This window comes from Schistocerca cancellata, chromosome 11 (genome assembly GCF_023864275.1).
Source record: "Schistocerca cancellata isolate TAMUIC-IGC-003103 chromosome 11, iqSchCanc2.1, whole genome shotgun sequence".
Classification (NCBI taxonomy): Eukaryota; Metazoa; Arthropoda; class Insecta; order Orthoptera; family Acrididae; genus Schistocerca; species Schistocerca cancellata.
Window position 1 is genome coordinate 103842638 of NC_064636.1, and position 18129 is coordinate 103860766.

The window sequence follows — 18129 nt, forward strand, 5'->3', positions numbered from 1 at the left end:
GCATATTATGTTTTACACCTTTTTTGTCGATGGTATGAAGACTTTCACCAAAGTTTTTGTCAGCTGCAGAGGCTACTTGCATTGTTTGGAACAACGTTAAGTTCAGTATTGAGGTAAAGGTGTAGCTTACCGACCAGGTCTGTACGTCTCTACTTAATAAGTTGTGTAGAAATGTCTGCTTTAGTCTCCAAGCTGTAACTGTTGAGTCTGATACACTGTTATTAAAAGATGTGCACAGCACTGTAGTATCTGGTTTTAATTTCTCTTCACATTTTGTAGCAAACAGTTTAATTTGATGGTGATGAGATTTGTAAGCTGTAGGACATCTGTATCATTGCACAGGGTCAGTAAGCCAAACTTGATGTAGATATTCATGTTTTGCCTAATGGGCGTGGACTAACTAAATACGCAGTAACTGTACCGACTGAATACCAACTGCAAAATAACTGAAAATTACACAATGTTTATGTATTGAATATTCACCTCTGACTGACTTGTGCTCTGTGTGTGGCACCTATTTATCTGTACATGTATTACAGAAAATTGCAAATTGGTAAAATGCTAAGCTAATCCATTTTAGATATCAACAGAAAATACAAGAAAATTAGTAGGAACAAAGATACAATAGGCAGTAAAGTAAGTGTGTTGAACTATGTGCTGCATAATTAGAAAATGGCAAATTTATCAGTACTGTTTTACAGGAGATCTGTGTAATGTACACAGGGATTCCTAAAGTTCGTCAAAGAGCTTTTGAAGTGAAATCTTTCACCTTGGGTACTTAACAAACTAATGAGATATTTTAGTGAAAGAATACAGTTTTGGAAGAGGAAGAATCAAGATTGCAAAACTAGGGCACTGGATTCTAGAAAAAATTACTTTTTAAGATTCGAACATTGTGGAATCCAAAAATTTTGAATACGAATAACATTTGAAAAATTAAATTGCAGAAAAAGTAAGATGTTTGTTGAAAAAGTAGTAGGAGAGCTCGTAAGTCAGCTAAGTCAATCTTGAAACAAACAATTTTTTATCATCGGTATGTTTTTATGTTCATATTGTTCGCACATATAGCTAATCACGAATATTTTGTCACATAAAATGTTTTCACATCAGATGTACTCAGATGTATTAGTGTATTAGGCAGTCATTAAATTATACCGCAAATAATAAAGTTCAATTAAATACTGCTTGAAAAGGAAATTAGTTATTTTGTGTAACTACCGTATATGTATTGTAGAGGGAAACATTCCACGTGGGAAAAATATATCTAAAAACAAAGATGATGTGACTTACCAAACGAAAGTGCTGGCAGGTCGATAGACACACAAACAAACACAAACATACACACAAAATTCAAGCTTTCGCAACAAACGGTTGCTTCATCAGGAAAGAGGGAAGGAGAGGGAAAGACGAAAGGATGTGGGTTTTAAGGGAGAAGGTAAGGAGTCATTCCAATCCCGGGAGCGGAAAGTCTTACCTTAGGGGAGAAAAAGGACAGGTATACACTCGCGAGCGCGCGCGCGCGCCCACACACACACACACACACACACACACACAGACATTTGTAAAGGCAAAGAGTTTGGGCAGAGATGTCAGTCGAGGCGGAAGTACAGAGGCAAAGATGTTGCTGAAAGACAGGTGAGGTATGAGCGGCGGCAACTTGAAATTAGCGGAGGTTGAGGCCTGGCGGATAGCGAGAGGAGAGGATATACTGAAGGGCAAGTTCCCATCTCCAGAGTTCTGACAGGTTGGGAAGTATCCAGATTACCCAGATGGTGTAACACTGTGCCGAGATGTGCTGGCCGTGCACCGAGGCATGTTTTTATCCACAGGGTGATCCTCATTACCAACAAACACTGTCTGCCTGTGTCTATTCATGCGAATGGACACTTTGTTGCTGGTCATTCCCACATAGAAAGCTTCACAGTGTAGGCAGGTCAGTTGGTAAATCACGTGGGTGCTTTCACACGTGGCTCTGCCTTTGATCGTGTACACCTTCCGGGTTACAGGACTGGAGTAGGTGGTGGTGGGAGGGTGCATGGGACAGGTTTTACACCGGGGGCGGTTACAAGGGTAGGAGCCAGAGGGTAGGGAAGGTGGTTTGGGGATTTCATAGGGATGAACTAAGAGGTTACGAAGGTTAGGTGGTCGGCGGAAAGACACTCTTGGTGGAGTGGGGAGGATTTCGTGAAGGATGGATCTCATTTCAGGGCAGGATTTGAGGAAGTCGTATCCCTGCTGGAGAGCCACATTCAGAGTCTGATCCAGTCCCGGAAAGTATCCTGTCACAAGTGGGGCACTTTTGGGGTTCTTCTGTGGGAGGTTCTGGGTTTGAGGAGATGAGGAAGTGGCTCTGGTTATTTGCTTCTGTACCAGGTCGGGAGGGTAGTTGCGGGATGCGAAAGCTGTTTTCAGGTTGTTGGTGTAATGGTTCAGGGATTCCGGACTGGAACAGATTCGTTTTCCACGAAGACCTAGGCTGTAGGGAAGGGACCGTTTGATGTGGAATGGGTGGCAGCTGTTATAATGGAGGTTCTGTTGCTTGTTGGTGGGTTTGATGTGGACGGACGTGTGAAGCTGGCCATTGGACAGGTGGAGGTCAATGTCAAGGAAACTGGCATGGGATTTAGAGTAGGACCAGGTGAATATGATGGAACCAAAGGAGTTGAGGTTGGAGAGGAAATTCTGGAGTTCTTCTTCACTGTGAGTCCAGATCATGAAGATGTCATCAATAAATCTGTACCAAACTTTGGGTTGGCAGGCCTGGGTAACCAAGAAGGCTTCCTCTAAGCGACCCACAAATAGGTTGGCGTACGAGGGGGCATGCTGGTACCCATGGCTGTTCCCTTTAATTGTTGGTATGTCTGGCCTTCGAAAGTGAAGAAGTTGTGGGTCAGGATGAAGCTGGCTAAGGTAATGAGGAAAGAGGTTTTAGGTAGGGTGGCAGGTGATCGGCGTGAAAGGAAGTGCTCCATCGCAGCGAGGCCCTGGACGTGCGGAATATTTGTGTATAAGTAGTGGCATCAATGGTTACAAGGCTGGTTTCCAGGGGTAACAGACTGGGTAAGGATTCCAGGCGTTTGAGAAAGTGGTTGGTGTCTTTGATGAAGGATGGGAGACTGCATGTAATGGGTTGAAGGTGTTGATCTACATTGGCAGAGATACGTTCTGTGGGGGCTTGGTAACCAGCTACATTGGGACGGCCAGGATGTTTGGGTTTGTGAATTTTAGGTAGAAGGTAGGGGTGCGGGGTGTTGGTGGGGTCAGGAGGTTGATGGAGTCAGGTGAAAGGTTTTGTAGGGGGCCTAAGGTTCTGAGGATTCCTTGAAGCTCCGCCTGGACATCAGGAATGGGATTACCTTGGCAAACTTTGTATATGGTGTTGTCTGAAAGCTGACGCAGTCCCTCAGCCACATACTCCCGACGATCAAGTACCACGGTCGTGGAACCTTTGTCCGCCGGAGGAATGACGATTGATCGGTCAGCCTTCAGATCACGGATAGCCTGGGCTTCAGCAGTGGTGATGTTGGGAGTAGGATTAAGGTTTTTTAAGAAGGATTGAGAGGCAAGGCTGGCAGTGAGAAATTCCTGGAAAGTTTGGAGAGGGTGATTTTGAGGAAGAGGAGGTGGGTCCCACTGTGACTGAAGACGGAACTGTTCCAGGCAGGGTTCAATTTGGATAGTGTCTTGGGGAGTTGGATCATTAGGAGTAGGATTAGGATCATTTTTCTTCGTGGCAAAGTGATATTTCCAGCAGAGAGTACGAGTGTAGGACAGTAAATCTTTGACAAGGGCTGTTTGGCTGAATCTGGGAGTGGGGCTGAAGGTGAGGCCTTTGGATAGGACAGAGGTTTCGCATTGGGAGAGAGGTTTGGAGGAAAGGTTAACTACTGAATTAGGGTGTTGTGGTTCCAGATTGTGTTGATTGGAATTTTGAGGTTTTGGGGGGAGTGGAGCTGGAAGTGGGAGATTGAGTAGGTGGGAGAGACTGGGTTTGCGTGCAATGAGAGGAGGTTGAGGTTTGCTGGAAAGGTTGTGAAGGGTGAGTGAGTTGCCTTTCCGGAGGTGGGAAACCAGGAGATTGGATAGTTTTTTGAGGTGGAGGGTGGCATGCTGTTCTAATTTGCGGTTTGCCTGTAGGAGGATGCTCTGAACAGCCGGTGTGGATGTGGGAGAGGAAAGATTGAGGACTTTTATTAAGGATAGGAGTTGACGGGCGTGTTCATTGGCTGAGTTGATGTGTAGGTGAAGGATTAGGTGGGTGAGGGCAATGGATTGTTCAGTTTGGAACTGGTATAGGGACTGATGGAAAGAAGGGTTGCAGCCAGAGATGGGAACTTTAAGTGTGAGGCCTTTGGGGGTAATGCCAAATGTCAGACAAGCCTGAGAAAATAAAATATGGGAGTGTAATCTGGCTAGGGCGAAGGCATGTTTGCGGAGGGAATGTAAATAAAACTTAATGGGGTCGTTGTGGGGATGTTGTGAGGGTGACATGGTATTGGAAGGTGGAAAGTGTAACATGAGGCTGAAATGAAAATGAAAATAAAAATATATGGGGAGAGATAAAGGTGAACTAGAAAGCAACTGGAGATCTGGTGTGAAAAAAGGCGAAAAAGTGTTGGTTATAGTTGGGCTATGTTGATCCTGTGGTGAACTTGGGTTGGTAGACAACGATGTGCACAAAGATTAGATGATAACAAATAGGATAGCCCCCCTCACACGGCTACAGAGGACTGTGTGTTTGCAGAGTGCGGCTGATTTCGCTGGCAGCCCAGAAGTTCATCTCGGACGTGGCCAACGACGCCCTGCAGCACTGCAAGACGCGCTCTTCCGCACAGAACACCAAGGCGCGCCTCAAGGATCGACGCTACACGCTCACACTGGAGGACCTGACGCCCGCCCTCGCAGAGTACGGCATCGTCGTGCGGAAACCTCCCTACTACGTCTGAGTGTGTAAGTTCCTCTCCCTCCGTAATGTCGGGGTAAATGTGTCGTGCCGACTTTCGTGGCACGTGCGGCTGGCAGACAGGTGACGTGACCTGACGGGGCAGATCGGTTACGGCACGGGACGCCCGAGTGTTCTGGGTAGAACAATTTTTGTCTTCTCTCGCCACTCATTTTCTTTGTCCGTTTTCCTGCTTTGGAAGATTGTGTGTGGATCTTCTTTGTTAATCTGTCTCCCTCCATTACCTCTAGATGTTCGTAGAGTGTAACACACCTCTTCCTGACCCCATTTGTTCTGTTAGAGCAGATCGAATATATTCCCTCATTTGGTCTCGAAACATAATTATCATTTTTGTTGTCGATTGGACCCAATACTTTTCGCAATATTTTTCCTTCTTTCTTTTCTAAATCTTCTATTGCTGTTTTGCATTGAGATAAAAGCAGTGTTTGTGACCCACACAGGACTTGGGATTTTAGAACTGCATTATAATGCCTTAATTTAACATCTTTAAACAAAAATTTTTTGTTGTACAGATTTGTCACTTTCCTGTATGCTCTCTTCGTTTTTTACAGTTGTGATTTTTTTTATTCATTTTATTTATTTATTACTTTTTTCTAAATGGCAAATTGGTCATTTAGGATCACACTAGAGCTTCAGTTTGCCCTCTGAGTTCATAGTTTCCTCTGTTTATATTACTCCATACGATACCCGTTGACGTGAAACACTTAATAACTTTGTATTCTGAGGGCTTCCAGGTTGTTGGGTGTCTCGAGGTATTATTGAGGTTCTTGAGTCTATGTCGTGGTGGTCTTCTTGTTACAGAGGTAATTAAATATTTGTTTGGATAGTGTTTATTATTTTTGACCATTCCGTACAGATGTCAAATAAATAACAGCCTTCTTTTCCTAGCAGTCTCAGAGATCCTCTCTGCATTTGGAGTGTTTTTTAAAAAAAAGGGGTTTATGTAGCTGCTGGCTCGCTAATTGTAGTTGAAGCTGACTCAGAACACTTTGCGAGATATGTCACCCTACATAATATCCGACATATTTACCTTTTTCTTTTAATCCAGTCATCGTAGTTGGTTCTCTTTAAGGCATCTTGGTAATCAGCACCTTTGAAATCCCTTGTGTAGCTGAGGAAAGGCTTTACTTCTTCACATTTTGAAGCTGTTATTGGAGCAAAAGAAGACAACTTCTACTCATATAACAAAAAAGCACCTCCACTACTTTCCTTTTACAGACATATATTTCCTTGAATGGTTGTGCAGAACGTTAGGGTGACATGTGGATTAGAGTAGAATACAACTTTTCATACTACATATGTATCGAAGGCTCAACATGACAAGATTACCGTATACTTTATTTGTCACAAAACCATCTTGTCTTTTGTTTTCATTCTTGGAGAGTGTGGTTGCTCCTTGATGATTAAGCAACTGTCAAGCCACAATTCCAATAAGTAAAACGCTCCACCCACAGCAGGTGAAGCCATTTACTTGTCTCCACACCTTGCCGTTTTCTCATATTCCACACCTCCCATTTAATGTCTGCACGTGCAAAAACAAACACCTGTGCACAACATACATTCCGTGACTTACTCCCTACTTTGTCACAATCATCTTGTCCGCTCCCGGTAGCTGAGTGCTCGGCGCGACAGAATGTCAATCGTAAGGGCCGGGGGTCAATTCCCGGCTGGGTTGGAGATTTTCTCCACTAAGGGACTGGGTGTTGTGTCGTCATAATCACCACCGTTTCATCCCCGTCGGCGCTCGAGTCGCCGAAGTGGCGTCAGATCGAAAGACTCACACCCGGCAAACGGTCTACCCGACGGGAGGCCCTAGTCACACGACATTTATATCTTACAATCATCTTTCCTTGTACTACAGAAGGAGTGTGAAATATCATTAGCCTGAATGGTGTGTAACACTTCACATTGCTGCTCTGAAGTTTCCAGCTGGACTCAATCTGGATTACAGTCATGATTTTTTGTCATTCTCCTTTCTGAATTCTCCAATTTCTCTATCTCATTCATAGAGAGCTGTTCCCTGGCACACAGGCATTCTGCTTTGACCACACTATTATAATGTCTTAGTTTGGCATTCCAGGAGATGAACTTTTAGCTGTAAAAGTTTTTATTTGGCCCGTATGCGCCCTCCAGTTCTAAGATTGATTCACTACAGCAAATTTTTCAAGTCTGCTTTCTCGCACAGTCTCACCGAGGTACTCGACTACACTTCTCTAGTCACATTAATGTGACCACCTGTCAAGATCCCAAATAACAACTTTTTGCAGTTGGAGACGTGCAGGAAGAGAGTCAGTGAAGTTTTGGAAGGTACCGACAGACGTGTGGAGCTGTGCCGACTCAGTGCCGTGCCCAACTCTGCCAGGTTTCTCGGTTGACGATAAGTCGCACGAACGGCCCGGTCGAGATGGTCCCACAGATTTTTGACTGCGTTAAAATCCGGGAGTACAGTAAACTTGTCCCGGTGCTCTTCAAACCGCACACGTATTCCGTGAGCTGTGTAACGTGCTGCATCGTCCTGCTGGCAGATGTCACGGTGCCAATGAAAAACAAACTGCATGAGGCGGTGGACACGGTCCCGAGGATAGATGCTACTTACGTTCATCCGTTTTGCCCTCCGGCGTGACGAAATCACCCAGTTAATGCCACAGAAAAAATCCCCAGACCGTAATGCTCCCTCCTCCGGCCCGAAGCCTTCTGACGACCTAATGGCATCTGTCCGATTGAGCATAAAATGTGATCCGACTGAAAAGGCCACCTGCGGTCACCGAGTGGGCAGGCAGTTGCTGTATTGGTATGCAGATTGCAGGCTTCAGTTGGCCTGTTGTGGAGTCCCATACTGCACACAGACATTCACTGAATGGGTGTTGAGGAGAGACAGTAACTCCTCAGTTCATCTGGACTCTTTCAGCTACTCACCAGTTGCACGTCTGTTCACTCGTACTGCTCTCCGCAGCCGTCATTCGGCCCTGTCATCTGTGGCCTGTGGTGCACCAGAATTTCCTCCGTGCCGGTTTTGGATAGCATCGTTCTACCATCTGCAGTGTACACCGAGGCGACAAAAGTCACGGGATACCTCCTAATATTGTAACAGACCTCCTTTCGCCCGGCGTAGTGCGGCAACCCGACACGGCAAGTTGTCGGAAGCCCCCGACAGAAGTATTAAGTCGTGCTACCTCTCTAGCTGTCCGAAATTGTGAAAGTGTTGCTGGTGCAGGATTTTGTGCACAAACTGACCTCCCAATTATGTTCATTGGGTTCATACCGGGCGATCTTGGTGCCCAAATGATTTACCCGAACTGTCCAGAGTGTTCTTCAAACCGATTGCAAACAGTTGTGGCCCGGTGACATGTTTAGAAACGTGAAGCCCATGAATGGCTTCAGATGGTATCGTGTAGCTGAACACAACAGTTCCCAGTCAATGATTGGTACAGTTGGACCAGAGGACCCAGTCCATTCTATGTAAACACAGCCCACACTATTATGGAGCAACTCCAGCATGCACAGTGAACTGTTGACAACTTGGGTCCATTTCTTCAAGTGTCTTTGCCAAACTCAAATCCTACCATCAGCTTTTACCAACTGAAGTTGCAACTCATCTGACCAAACCATGGTTTTCCAGTTGTTTAGGGTCCAGTCTGTACGGTCACAAGCCCAGGAGAGGCACTGCAGGCAGTTTGTTTTGTTTTGCTTTAGGGCACAAAATACAATGGGGGTCATACGCACCCAAGTCAGAACTATAGAACACAAACACAGAGAGGAGTTAAATGACTATATGTCAGTCCCAATTGAGAAGACAGCTAAAAACAGTCACGTGGAAAAAGGGCTAAAAAAGACACCATAAAGAAACGGAGATCCAAAACTAGAAATTAAATGGTCTCTGCCATACTGCTTCAGCGAATAAAAAGTAAAACGCGGTCGACAGTCCGCGCATCATTTGCTGCAACAGCTGATAAACGGCAAACCCGAGCGGGAACGTAAGTGGTTAAAAAAAGGGCATTCCATCAGGAAGTGGCGGACAGTTAAGACTTGGGCACAATGTGTACAAAGTGGTGGGGTAGCGCCACTTAGCAAATGACGATGGCTAGCAAGACAGTGCCCGATAGGCAGCCGAGTTAAAATTATCTCTCCCGGCAGGGGGGGCCAACAGAAGGTTGTCCGAGTTGCTGGGAGAGGCTTAATAAACCAAAGCGTTTTCCCGTGAAGGGAGGACCGTTGGCGATGCCAAAGGGACACCACCTCCTGACAGACGGCAACACAGAGATCGTCAGAGGAATATAGGAACTAGCAGGCTGAGGTACGAGGACTGCAGCCTTGGCAGCAGTGACAGCAGCCTCGTTTCCTGGCAGATCGACATGACCGGGGACCCACAGAAATATGACATTGGCTCCAGCAAGATGTGACAGTTTTCCTGGACTCGCTGCACTAAGGGATGGGCAGTGTACAGAACACAGAGACTTTGGATGGCGGTGAGTGAGTCTGAATAGAGGACACAATTGGAAAGGCTGTGTCAACAGATATACTGCACGGCATGATACAAGGCGAAGAGTTCAGTTGTAAGGACTGAAGAGTGTGCCGGAAGCCGATATCAAAATACATGGGTGCCAATGATGAAGGCTCACCCGACCCCACAGTCAGTCCGAGAGCCATCAGTAAATACAAAGGTACTAAGTTCTGTGCGAAGGTCGTGAAACTGAACTGCAGGCGGTGTCGTGCTGTTAGCAAAGGCACTCGCATCAGTTGTCTGCCACCTTAACTCATTAACACTAAATTTCACTGCATCGTCTTAATGAGTACGTTTGTCATTGTCGGTGGTGAGAAATAATGCCTGAAATTTGGAGTTCTGAGCAATCTCTTGACACTATGGATTTTGGAATATTGAATGTCCTAACAATTTCCAAAATGCATCTAGCTGCAGCTACTATTCCGCATTCAAAGTCTGTTAATTCCCGTTGTGTGGGCATAATCGTGTTGGAAAGCAGAGTACAAATGAGTGCTCTGCCTTCTCATACCTTCTGCCATCTGTATATATGCATATCACTGTCCACGATTTTTATCACTTCAGTGCAGTTTACCAACAACAGCAGGCAAACAGCTGATAAACTTAGCTGTTTCGTAAATACTTCCACCGTTGGCCCAAAAATCAATGACCGTGCTCGTTCGGATGTTACATAACTTTCTCCATTTCTTCATTCTGAAAAAGATTGCACTCTTCTCTGTGTTCCCGCAACAGTTTTATAGGCCCTCCACTGCTAATGTTTCCACCTGCCATCTATGAGTAGTTGTTGCACATTGTAGTTGAGTGTGGGTTGTGGTCACATTATCTTTACCCTCGCAATCTGACCTATCTCTGTTTCGAGGAATTTCGGTCCATATTTGCCTCTAATCGTGAATTTGGTCTTTGCTATTAAGATCCTCGGCCCCATTCCACTGGCAGTCCTTTCTGGGAGGTCGATCTGGACTTTCACTGCCTCTGGGATTTCCGAAAGTATCACAATGTTGACAAACTGCCTATTGGCTTCTGTCTCGGGTTCTTCAGCCGACGTTCATCTAATGCACGCACTGAATGAGACCGACCACGTAATAAAATTCGCCGACACGGAAGTTCTGACTGTAGAGAACCACTATCACACGCACTTGTTCAGAGAAGCTGTAGAAATGCAAAAACACGCGAACAGTTCGAATAAGAAAGAGGAAAGCCTTAAGGTAAATGGATCCTCGCTTCCTGTACAGCAGCGAACGACCATCGCAGGTAGCAAGAGGAGAACCACACCGGAAATGACCGCGGAGAAGCCCTCGGATGTTGGCGCGCCAGGTACATACAGTCTGCGCCCGCGAGCTCGGCTCCAGTTCACCACCGGCAGTGGAGGGTGAAGCTTTGACAACGCCAGTCACTCGTGCTGGTGAAACGTCAGAAAAATTATTAGATGAACGTCGGCCGAAGAACCCGAGACAGAAGCCAATAGGCAGTTTGTCAACAAGTGGCCACGAAAGCCTCAACGATTTTGTATCACAAAGTTGTCCAAAAAGGTGAGACAGTTAACTGCAATTCCTTCTGGTTATTTTCATTTTTGATTTCACAAATTGTCAGTGTCTTTTGTAGAACACAGTTGAATAGTAGTGGTGATAGGTCATTACCTTGTCTTGAGTTTGAAAGGACTGGGCCAGTTCTCTTGGTAACATCACCTGTTGATGGCTCATCGATTGTGCTGCACGTGTTCGGATCTGATGGGCACCCAACAGTGAGGTCATCAGCACTTGATTTTGCTCACCAATTTGATATTTTATTTTACAAAATGTTCACACGAGTAATACATAATGCTTTCATTGAAAAATGCTCATTTGTTTGTCTCGTAAAGGATGCAGTAAGTAAAAGGAACTACAGTTTGCTGTCACACAATAAAAGATTATCTGGGGAGGCTTTGTGTCGGTGTTGACCTCTTGCATTTGCAAATTTCTGATCTGATTTGCGTCCTCTGTGTTCCTTTCTATACGTCTTTACAGGGGACTTCAAAAAGTAAGTTACACATTATTATTGCAGGCTTTGTAATGATGTACTACACTTAAAAGTGACACAGAGACACGACGTTGTTTTTCATCATAGTCACAGAGTCTAAACAACAGTCGGACTGTTGTAGCGATCGCTCAGTTCGTCGACTGTAAAAATCCGCTTGTTGGTTGTGGAGCCAGTTGAGAACTGCTGTGAACATCCTCATTGTTGGAAAATCTCTTTCCTCCCAGCTGCTTTTTTAGCATGCCGTAAAAATGAAAATGGCAGGGTATGAGATCTCAACTTCCTGATCGGCATCACCCACATCCTTTAGCCTCAGTCAAAATTTTGGCGCCATTTCACTACAGCTAGATGCAACACTGCATTTGCTCCGTATACTGCCAAAATTTCACAGTGAATCTGTGTGTAATTTATGTGTTTTTCCCACAAGAATCGTACTTTATAGTACATTTCCAGTTGGCGACACCATTTCTCTCTCTGTTATCTGTACGACAGCAGAACTGTCTCTCCAGGAAACCAGAACACGTACTCTATTCTGAGAATGTGGCACTTTGGTTGCGCAGTGGTCTTTATGTGAGACGTAGCATGTAGCTTACTTTCTCAAGATCCTACTTAGAATTGTTAGCCATTATCTACACATTGCTTCAGTTTTGTTATTTTCGAGTGTGACCATTTGCACATATGTTGTGCACATGAGGTGGTTTTAACCCTAGAATGGCGGAAGGGGTCAAAATGACCCCTTTCATATGTTCTTCTTTTATTGTCATATCCAATTTATTTACTTCGTTAATGAAATTATATGACTTTTTCTAATTTTTTCTCCTGTTTCTGAAGATTTTTCAGTATTTACAAATTATTTTAATTTTGAAACTTCCTGGCAGATTAAAACTGTGTGCTGGACCAAGACTCGAACCTACCAACTGAGCTACCCAAGCAAGACTCACGCCGCATCCTCACAGCTTTACTTCTGCCAGTACCTCGTCTCCTACCTTCCAAACTTAACAGAAGCTCTCATGTAAAACTTGCAGAACTAGCACTCCTGAAAGAAATGATATTGCGAAGACACGGCTTAGCCACAGCCTGGGGGAGAGCACTTGCCCGTGAAAGGCAAAGGTCCCGAGTTTGAGTCTCGGTCTGGCACACAGTTTTAATCTGCCAGGAAGTTTCATATCAGCACACACTCTGCTGCAGAGTGAAAATCTCATTCTGGTATTTTAATTTTGTTCGACATTTCATTTCAGTATACCTAGAATGGCGGAAGGGGTCAATTTGACTCCACTGTAATTTCTCTTCTGAATATGAGTAAATTATCCAGCAATACAGTGGCAACAGTGAGCAGTAATGCGGAGCAGTTGCTCCTCATCGTTGCAACTCGGCATGTGTACATTCCAGTCCGCCACAGCGTATTTTGTGTCACTCAGGCAGTCCTTGTGCGTGAAACACGTTTTCGAACACGTGTCGTCAGCGTGAACTTTCTGATGGAGAAGTGTTACATCTCTTAGAGAATTCCGAAGTTGAATCGGAAATTGACTTAACTGATGAAGATGATGATTATGTACCTCACACAAGTGAAGATGAAGACATTGTGAAGGAGGGGTGATTAGTGGAAGAGGATTCAGATGCTGATACATGTCAATCATCAATTCTTTCACCACAGCAGGTACAGTTGGACGCATCTACAAAGATGATTGCAAGGGATGGAACTGTGTGGGAGGTTGGAAATTATTCGTCTTCTGGAAGGCGGTCAGCTGTGAACATTCTGTAGGAGAGAGGAGGCGCCACTGCTTAAGCTTGCCGACGGGTAAAGAGTAGACAGCTCTGTCATCAGTGCCTTCCTTCTTATTTTTGATGAAGCAGTGCTACGTCTCATGAGGAAATACACACAATCAAATGCTCCAAAAGTACTAAAAAATAATGATTGGACTGTGTCACTGGAGGAACTGGAGAAACTGATAGCCACCACGTATGTTTCTAGGTGTATTGTGCACAAAATTTATGTCTGCGGATGGTCTCTGGTCGCACTCTTGGGGGCCTGCTTTTATCGAGGGACAGATTTCAGGAGCTTCTCAGATTTCTCCATTTTGATGAAAAATCAACCGGGTTCAACATCCAGCAGCCAACAGATTTGCTCTTGTATCTGAAATTTGGGGAAAGTTCATTGATAACAGTATTCGTGCTTACCGCCCTGGAGAAAATATACCCACAGACGAGCAACTGTTACCGAGCAAAGCGAGATGCAGGTTTACTCGATTCGTGTCCAACAAACCAGACAAATATGATCTCAAATTGTGGTCGGCTGTTGATGTAACGACAAAGTATATGTGTAATGCTTTCCCGTACCTCAGCAAAAGAGGACACGCGTAGAGAGAAACAACCACTTGGAGAGTACGTTGTTCCGCGTCTCGTGGAGCAATTTGTGAATCGAGGAAGAAATGTGATGACAACTTCCTTACGTCTCTTCGACTTGCTAAAAAACTCAAAGAAAAGAAAAAAAAACTTCATTAGTCGGTACAATGAACAAGATCCGTCATGAAATGCCCGACGAAGTAAGGAAGTTGAATGCTGAAATACACTCCACCACAATACTGCACAACAGTGGCAACACAGACTGCACATTGACTGTATACCAAGGAAAGAAGAACAAAAATGTCATTCTTCTGAGTATGCTGCATGCTGAAGTAGCTATAAGCAAGGAAGGAAAGAAAAAAACCTGAAGCTGTAACGTTCTACAATGCAACAAAGCATGGGGTGGATGTGGTTGATCAAATGACCCTTAACTATACTACGAAGGTTGCATATAGGAGATGGTCAATGCATGTCATCTACAACATATTGGACATGGCAGCAATAAATGCATGGCTGATCTGTAACAAGAAAGTGGAAAGGAAGAAGACCATACTTCAACTGGCAAATGAACTCAAGGGAATGAAAGAGCAAGAATAGGACATGGGACTGAAATCACCTAGAAAGCAGAGAAAGTGCCAAATCAGCTTCTGCAAAGGCAACAAGACCAGCAAAAACTGTGTAAAGAGCCACAAAGCAGTGTGCGGAAAATGTTTGCATAAAACAAGAATCACCTGTGCTAAGTGAAACTAGCATCTTGAAACGACCTGAGTGAAAAGTAATACAGAGCTGTTTTTAAACCACATGTGAGAGTAAAATGGACCAAATATACTGAATGTGTCTAGAAGGTTGTATGAATAGTTAAAAAAATTAAAATCTATAGTTGAGAAACTTGTTAGCAGCAGCAACAATAAGTTTTTATGATACATTGTTGTTCAAATAAATTTGTAATTATTATTTATAGCCACGCGGAGTGGCTTCGCGGTTAGGGGCGCCACGTCACGGATTGCGTGGCCCCTCTCGCCGGAGGTTCGAGTCCTCCCTCGGGCACGGGTGTGTGTGTTGTTCTTAGCATAAGTTAGTTTAAGTAGTGTGTCAGTATAGGGACTGATGACCTCACCAGTTTGGTCCGTTAGGAATTCACACACACACATTATTTATAACTGTAAATGATTGTTGTGATTACTAGAAATAAAGTATGGATTAACAAATACTAAAAGAAGTACTTATTTAAGTCAAATATGAAAATGTTTTATGTGGGGTCAAAATGACCCCTTTCCACCATTTTAGGAACCTCCACCTCGTTGCACTCGCCGGACAGTGTGTTCGAGGCGTTCGGCGTGACCGGTTTGTCTCCAAACACGTGTCTGACGATTTTCTGGTCGAAGGCAAATGCGACACTCGTCGGTGAAAAGAACGTGATGCCAATCCTGGGCAGTCCATTTGGCCTGTTGTTGGGCCCACCTGTACCGCACTACACGGTGTCACGGTTGCAAAGGTGGACCTTGCCAGAGACATCAGGAGTGAAGTTGCGCATCGTGCAGCCTGTTGAGCACAGTTTGAGTCGTAACACGACGTCCTGTGGATGTCTGCACATCATCACTTTAGTTCACTCCGAGATGCCTGGACACTTCCCTTGTTTAGAGTCCTTCCTGGCACAAAGTAACAATGCGGATGTGATTGAACTGCAGTATTGACCGTCCAGGCAATGTTGAACTACAGACAGCACGAACTGTGTACCTCCTTCCCGGTGTTATGACTGGAACTAATCGGCTGTCAGATCCGCAGGTCTAATAGGCACTGCTCGTACGTGGTTGTTTACATCTTTTGGTGGGGTTAGTGACATCTCTGAACAGTCAAAGGGTCTGCGCCTGTGATACAATATCCACAGTCAACGTCTATCTTCCCGAGTTCTGGGAACCGGGGTGATGCAAAACTTTTTTTGATGTGTGTGTTATAGTTACTTACTTAATGAATTTCAGTCTGACTCTACAGCATAATAAAGATGATTTTAATAAAATAATATTGTTCCAGGGCTGGTCTGTGATTGAACGCTTTTTGTGTATACTACTCAGATAATATAATTCCTACCCCCACCCCCCTTCCTCCCCCCGCCCCACGTGGGGTAATCTGAGACCTGTTGCTCTAGCAGAATGAACAATAATACGGGTCTTTTACAAATTGTACCAACACTGTGTGACACATGTGAAGTGGGAGGTCATTCACATATTTCAGGAACAGGGGTGGACTTAAAATTGAACCTTGTGGGACTCCATTTCTGACTTAAGATTTTCTCGCCTTCCTGCATTGTTTTAATTATTGAGCAACTCTTGTTCGCATTCTTCGTGCCAAGTATGGTTCGACCCAGGTGTTTGCTATAGCTTTTCCAAGATAGTATCACAATCAGTACATAAATGCTTTGGAAAGATCTCAAAATATCGACATGTGAAATTTGTGATGTGGAAAGCTTTTAATATCTGGTGATTACTGCAAACATTGTGGCTGTCAACAGCTGGAGCATGTGGATTACTGCAAAAATATTATGTTTTTGAATGCTTTATTTTGAGCACCATGTGTGTGCTATGCCTATATTTTGCTAATGATAATTCTTGGAAGTTAACAGTTACGACAATATACAGAATCTCCTTTTAATTGAGCTGTGACTAACAGATCGACAATGATCTGGTGTCAGTAAATTATCTTTTTTGGTAACTAAGTTTGCAGTGTGGACAGACAGCTTTAATGTAAATTTGTGCTGTGCAGGAAGAAGACGTCGGGGACTGCAATGGAAGGTGGCCTTCTGCGGTCGTCGGGTGCATTCCGCTGAAGAGCTTTGTGGCTTCTCTTGTCCTTCTCTGCAGTACTACAATTCTCAGATCACCTTCTGTGACAGCTGTGCGCAGCTCGAGCGAGTACTGCTGCTTGCTGCTAAGGAAGATTTTGTGGCGAGTTTGAAGTACTTTTGTTGGGAATGCCTTTTATTGCATCGTTTCGTTGACAACATTTATTCAGTTAATGTGAACTGCCTGTAGGATGCTGCGTGTGCAGTTGCGATGAGCTAACTTACTTTAGAAGGCTGTGTGGATTAAACAGAAAAATGCCGAGCAAAACGGACATTACTACATTAAATTGATTATGTATTATATTCAGAGTGATGAGAACTGTGGCATGTGGTCAAGTAAGTGGTGTTATTTTAAATTATAATGATGTCTCACGTTAAGTATATCACCGTCGAGTTGTCCTGTGTAATGTATGGCAAACCTTTTACTTTCCACATGAGTAACCGCTTTCTTGATTCTGTGCAGTCATTCGTGCACATCTGCACTTCTGTATTATGCTAAAAATAGGAGGAAAATTAAAGGAAATAAAGAAGAAAACTTTATTGCCAATCCTGTTTAAAAAAAAGTGTCATATAATAACACAACATGTGCTTTATCCTTACTCCAACCTGTTATCTGACACTAAGAATTCAAATGTTATTTTGAAATATCATTCTGTCTCCACTGTTTTATGATGCAGAAGACTTGAGTTTAATTTGAGTTTTGACATTTTTGTCATTTATATCAAGGATTATAATGTATTTAATAAATTGAATTAAAACCATTTTAGAAGTTCTTCCCATTGCCTGCCTTCCTATCACATTACTCAGTGTTTTGTCCCTCTTCTTCAAGATCCACGTCTGTATCTTGAAGTTAGCCACACAAATGTGCCCACGCCATAAGCTTGTTTATGATAAACCACCACGTACTGGTGTCAAGAGGTAAGTATAATAAGAAAATGTGAGCATATTTTCTAAAACAAGTGACAGATGCTTGAGCAAGGTGAAGCAAAATCACAGAGCATAAGCCATGAAACATTGCGCAAAACCTATAGTTAAAGAAGTTCTGAAACTGTAAAAATTTGACTAGCTACGTAGTTGAAGAGTAAACGTAACGACTAACTGAGTAGAAGAGGTATTCAGTCATTGAAAGGCACATTAAAAAAGACTGGAAACTTTGCTAGCCTTCCAATAAATCCTTTCTGGAGTTCCGTACCTCACTTGGTAAAAAAAGAAACTCTTACAGAATTACTTTGTTGTTCATCTGTCTGTCTGTCCCTGTGACTGTTCAAATCATTTTTCTCATCGAGTAGAAATTTATGTCAAATGTGAAGCTCTATGGTCCCTTGATAATGTATAAAACTTAAGTTACTAAGACTATGCAATCAAAAAAGATACAGCCACTTATCGTATTTACTCGAATCTAAGCCGCACTTTTTTTCCTGTTTTTGTAATCCAAAAAACCACCTGCAGCTTAGAATTGAGTGCAAAGTAAGC

The 18129-nt window shown here is 43.8% G+C and overlaps 1 protein-coding gene across 3 annotated transcripts in view; it reads left to right on the top strand.

Moving 5' to 3' along the window:
• The window catches only part of LOC126108965 (transcription initiation factor TFIID subunit 10-like), a 104923-nt gene extending 87506 nt beyond the window's left edge, over window positions 1-17417 (top strand). For all 3 annotated transcript variants that reach the window (XM_049914358.1, XM_049914360.1, XM_049914359.1), the window contains exons 5-6: window positions 4745-4950; window positions 16578-17417. In XM_049914358.1, the coding sequence (XP_049770315.1) occupies window positions 4745-4946 (202 nt within the window). In that variant the 3' untranslated portion in view covers window positions 4947-4950; window positions 16578-17417. The remainder of the gene's footprint in view (window positions 1-4744; window positions 4951-16577) is intronic.
• The last annotated feature ends 712 nt before the right edge of the window (window positions 17418-18129 follow it).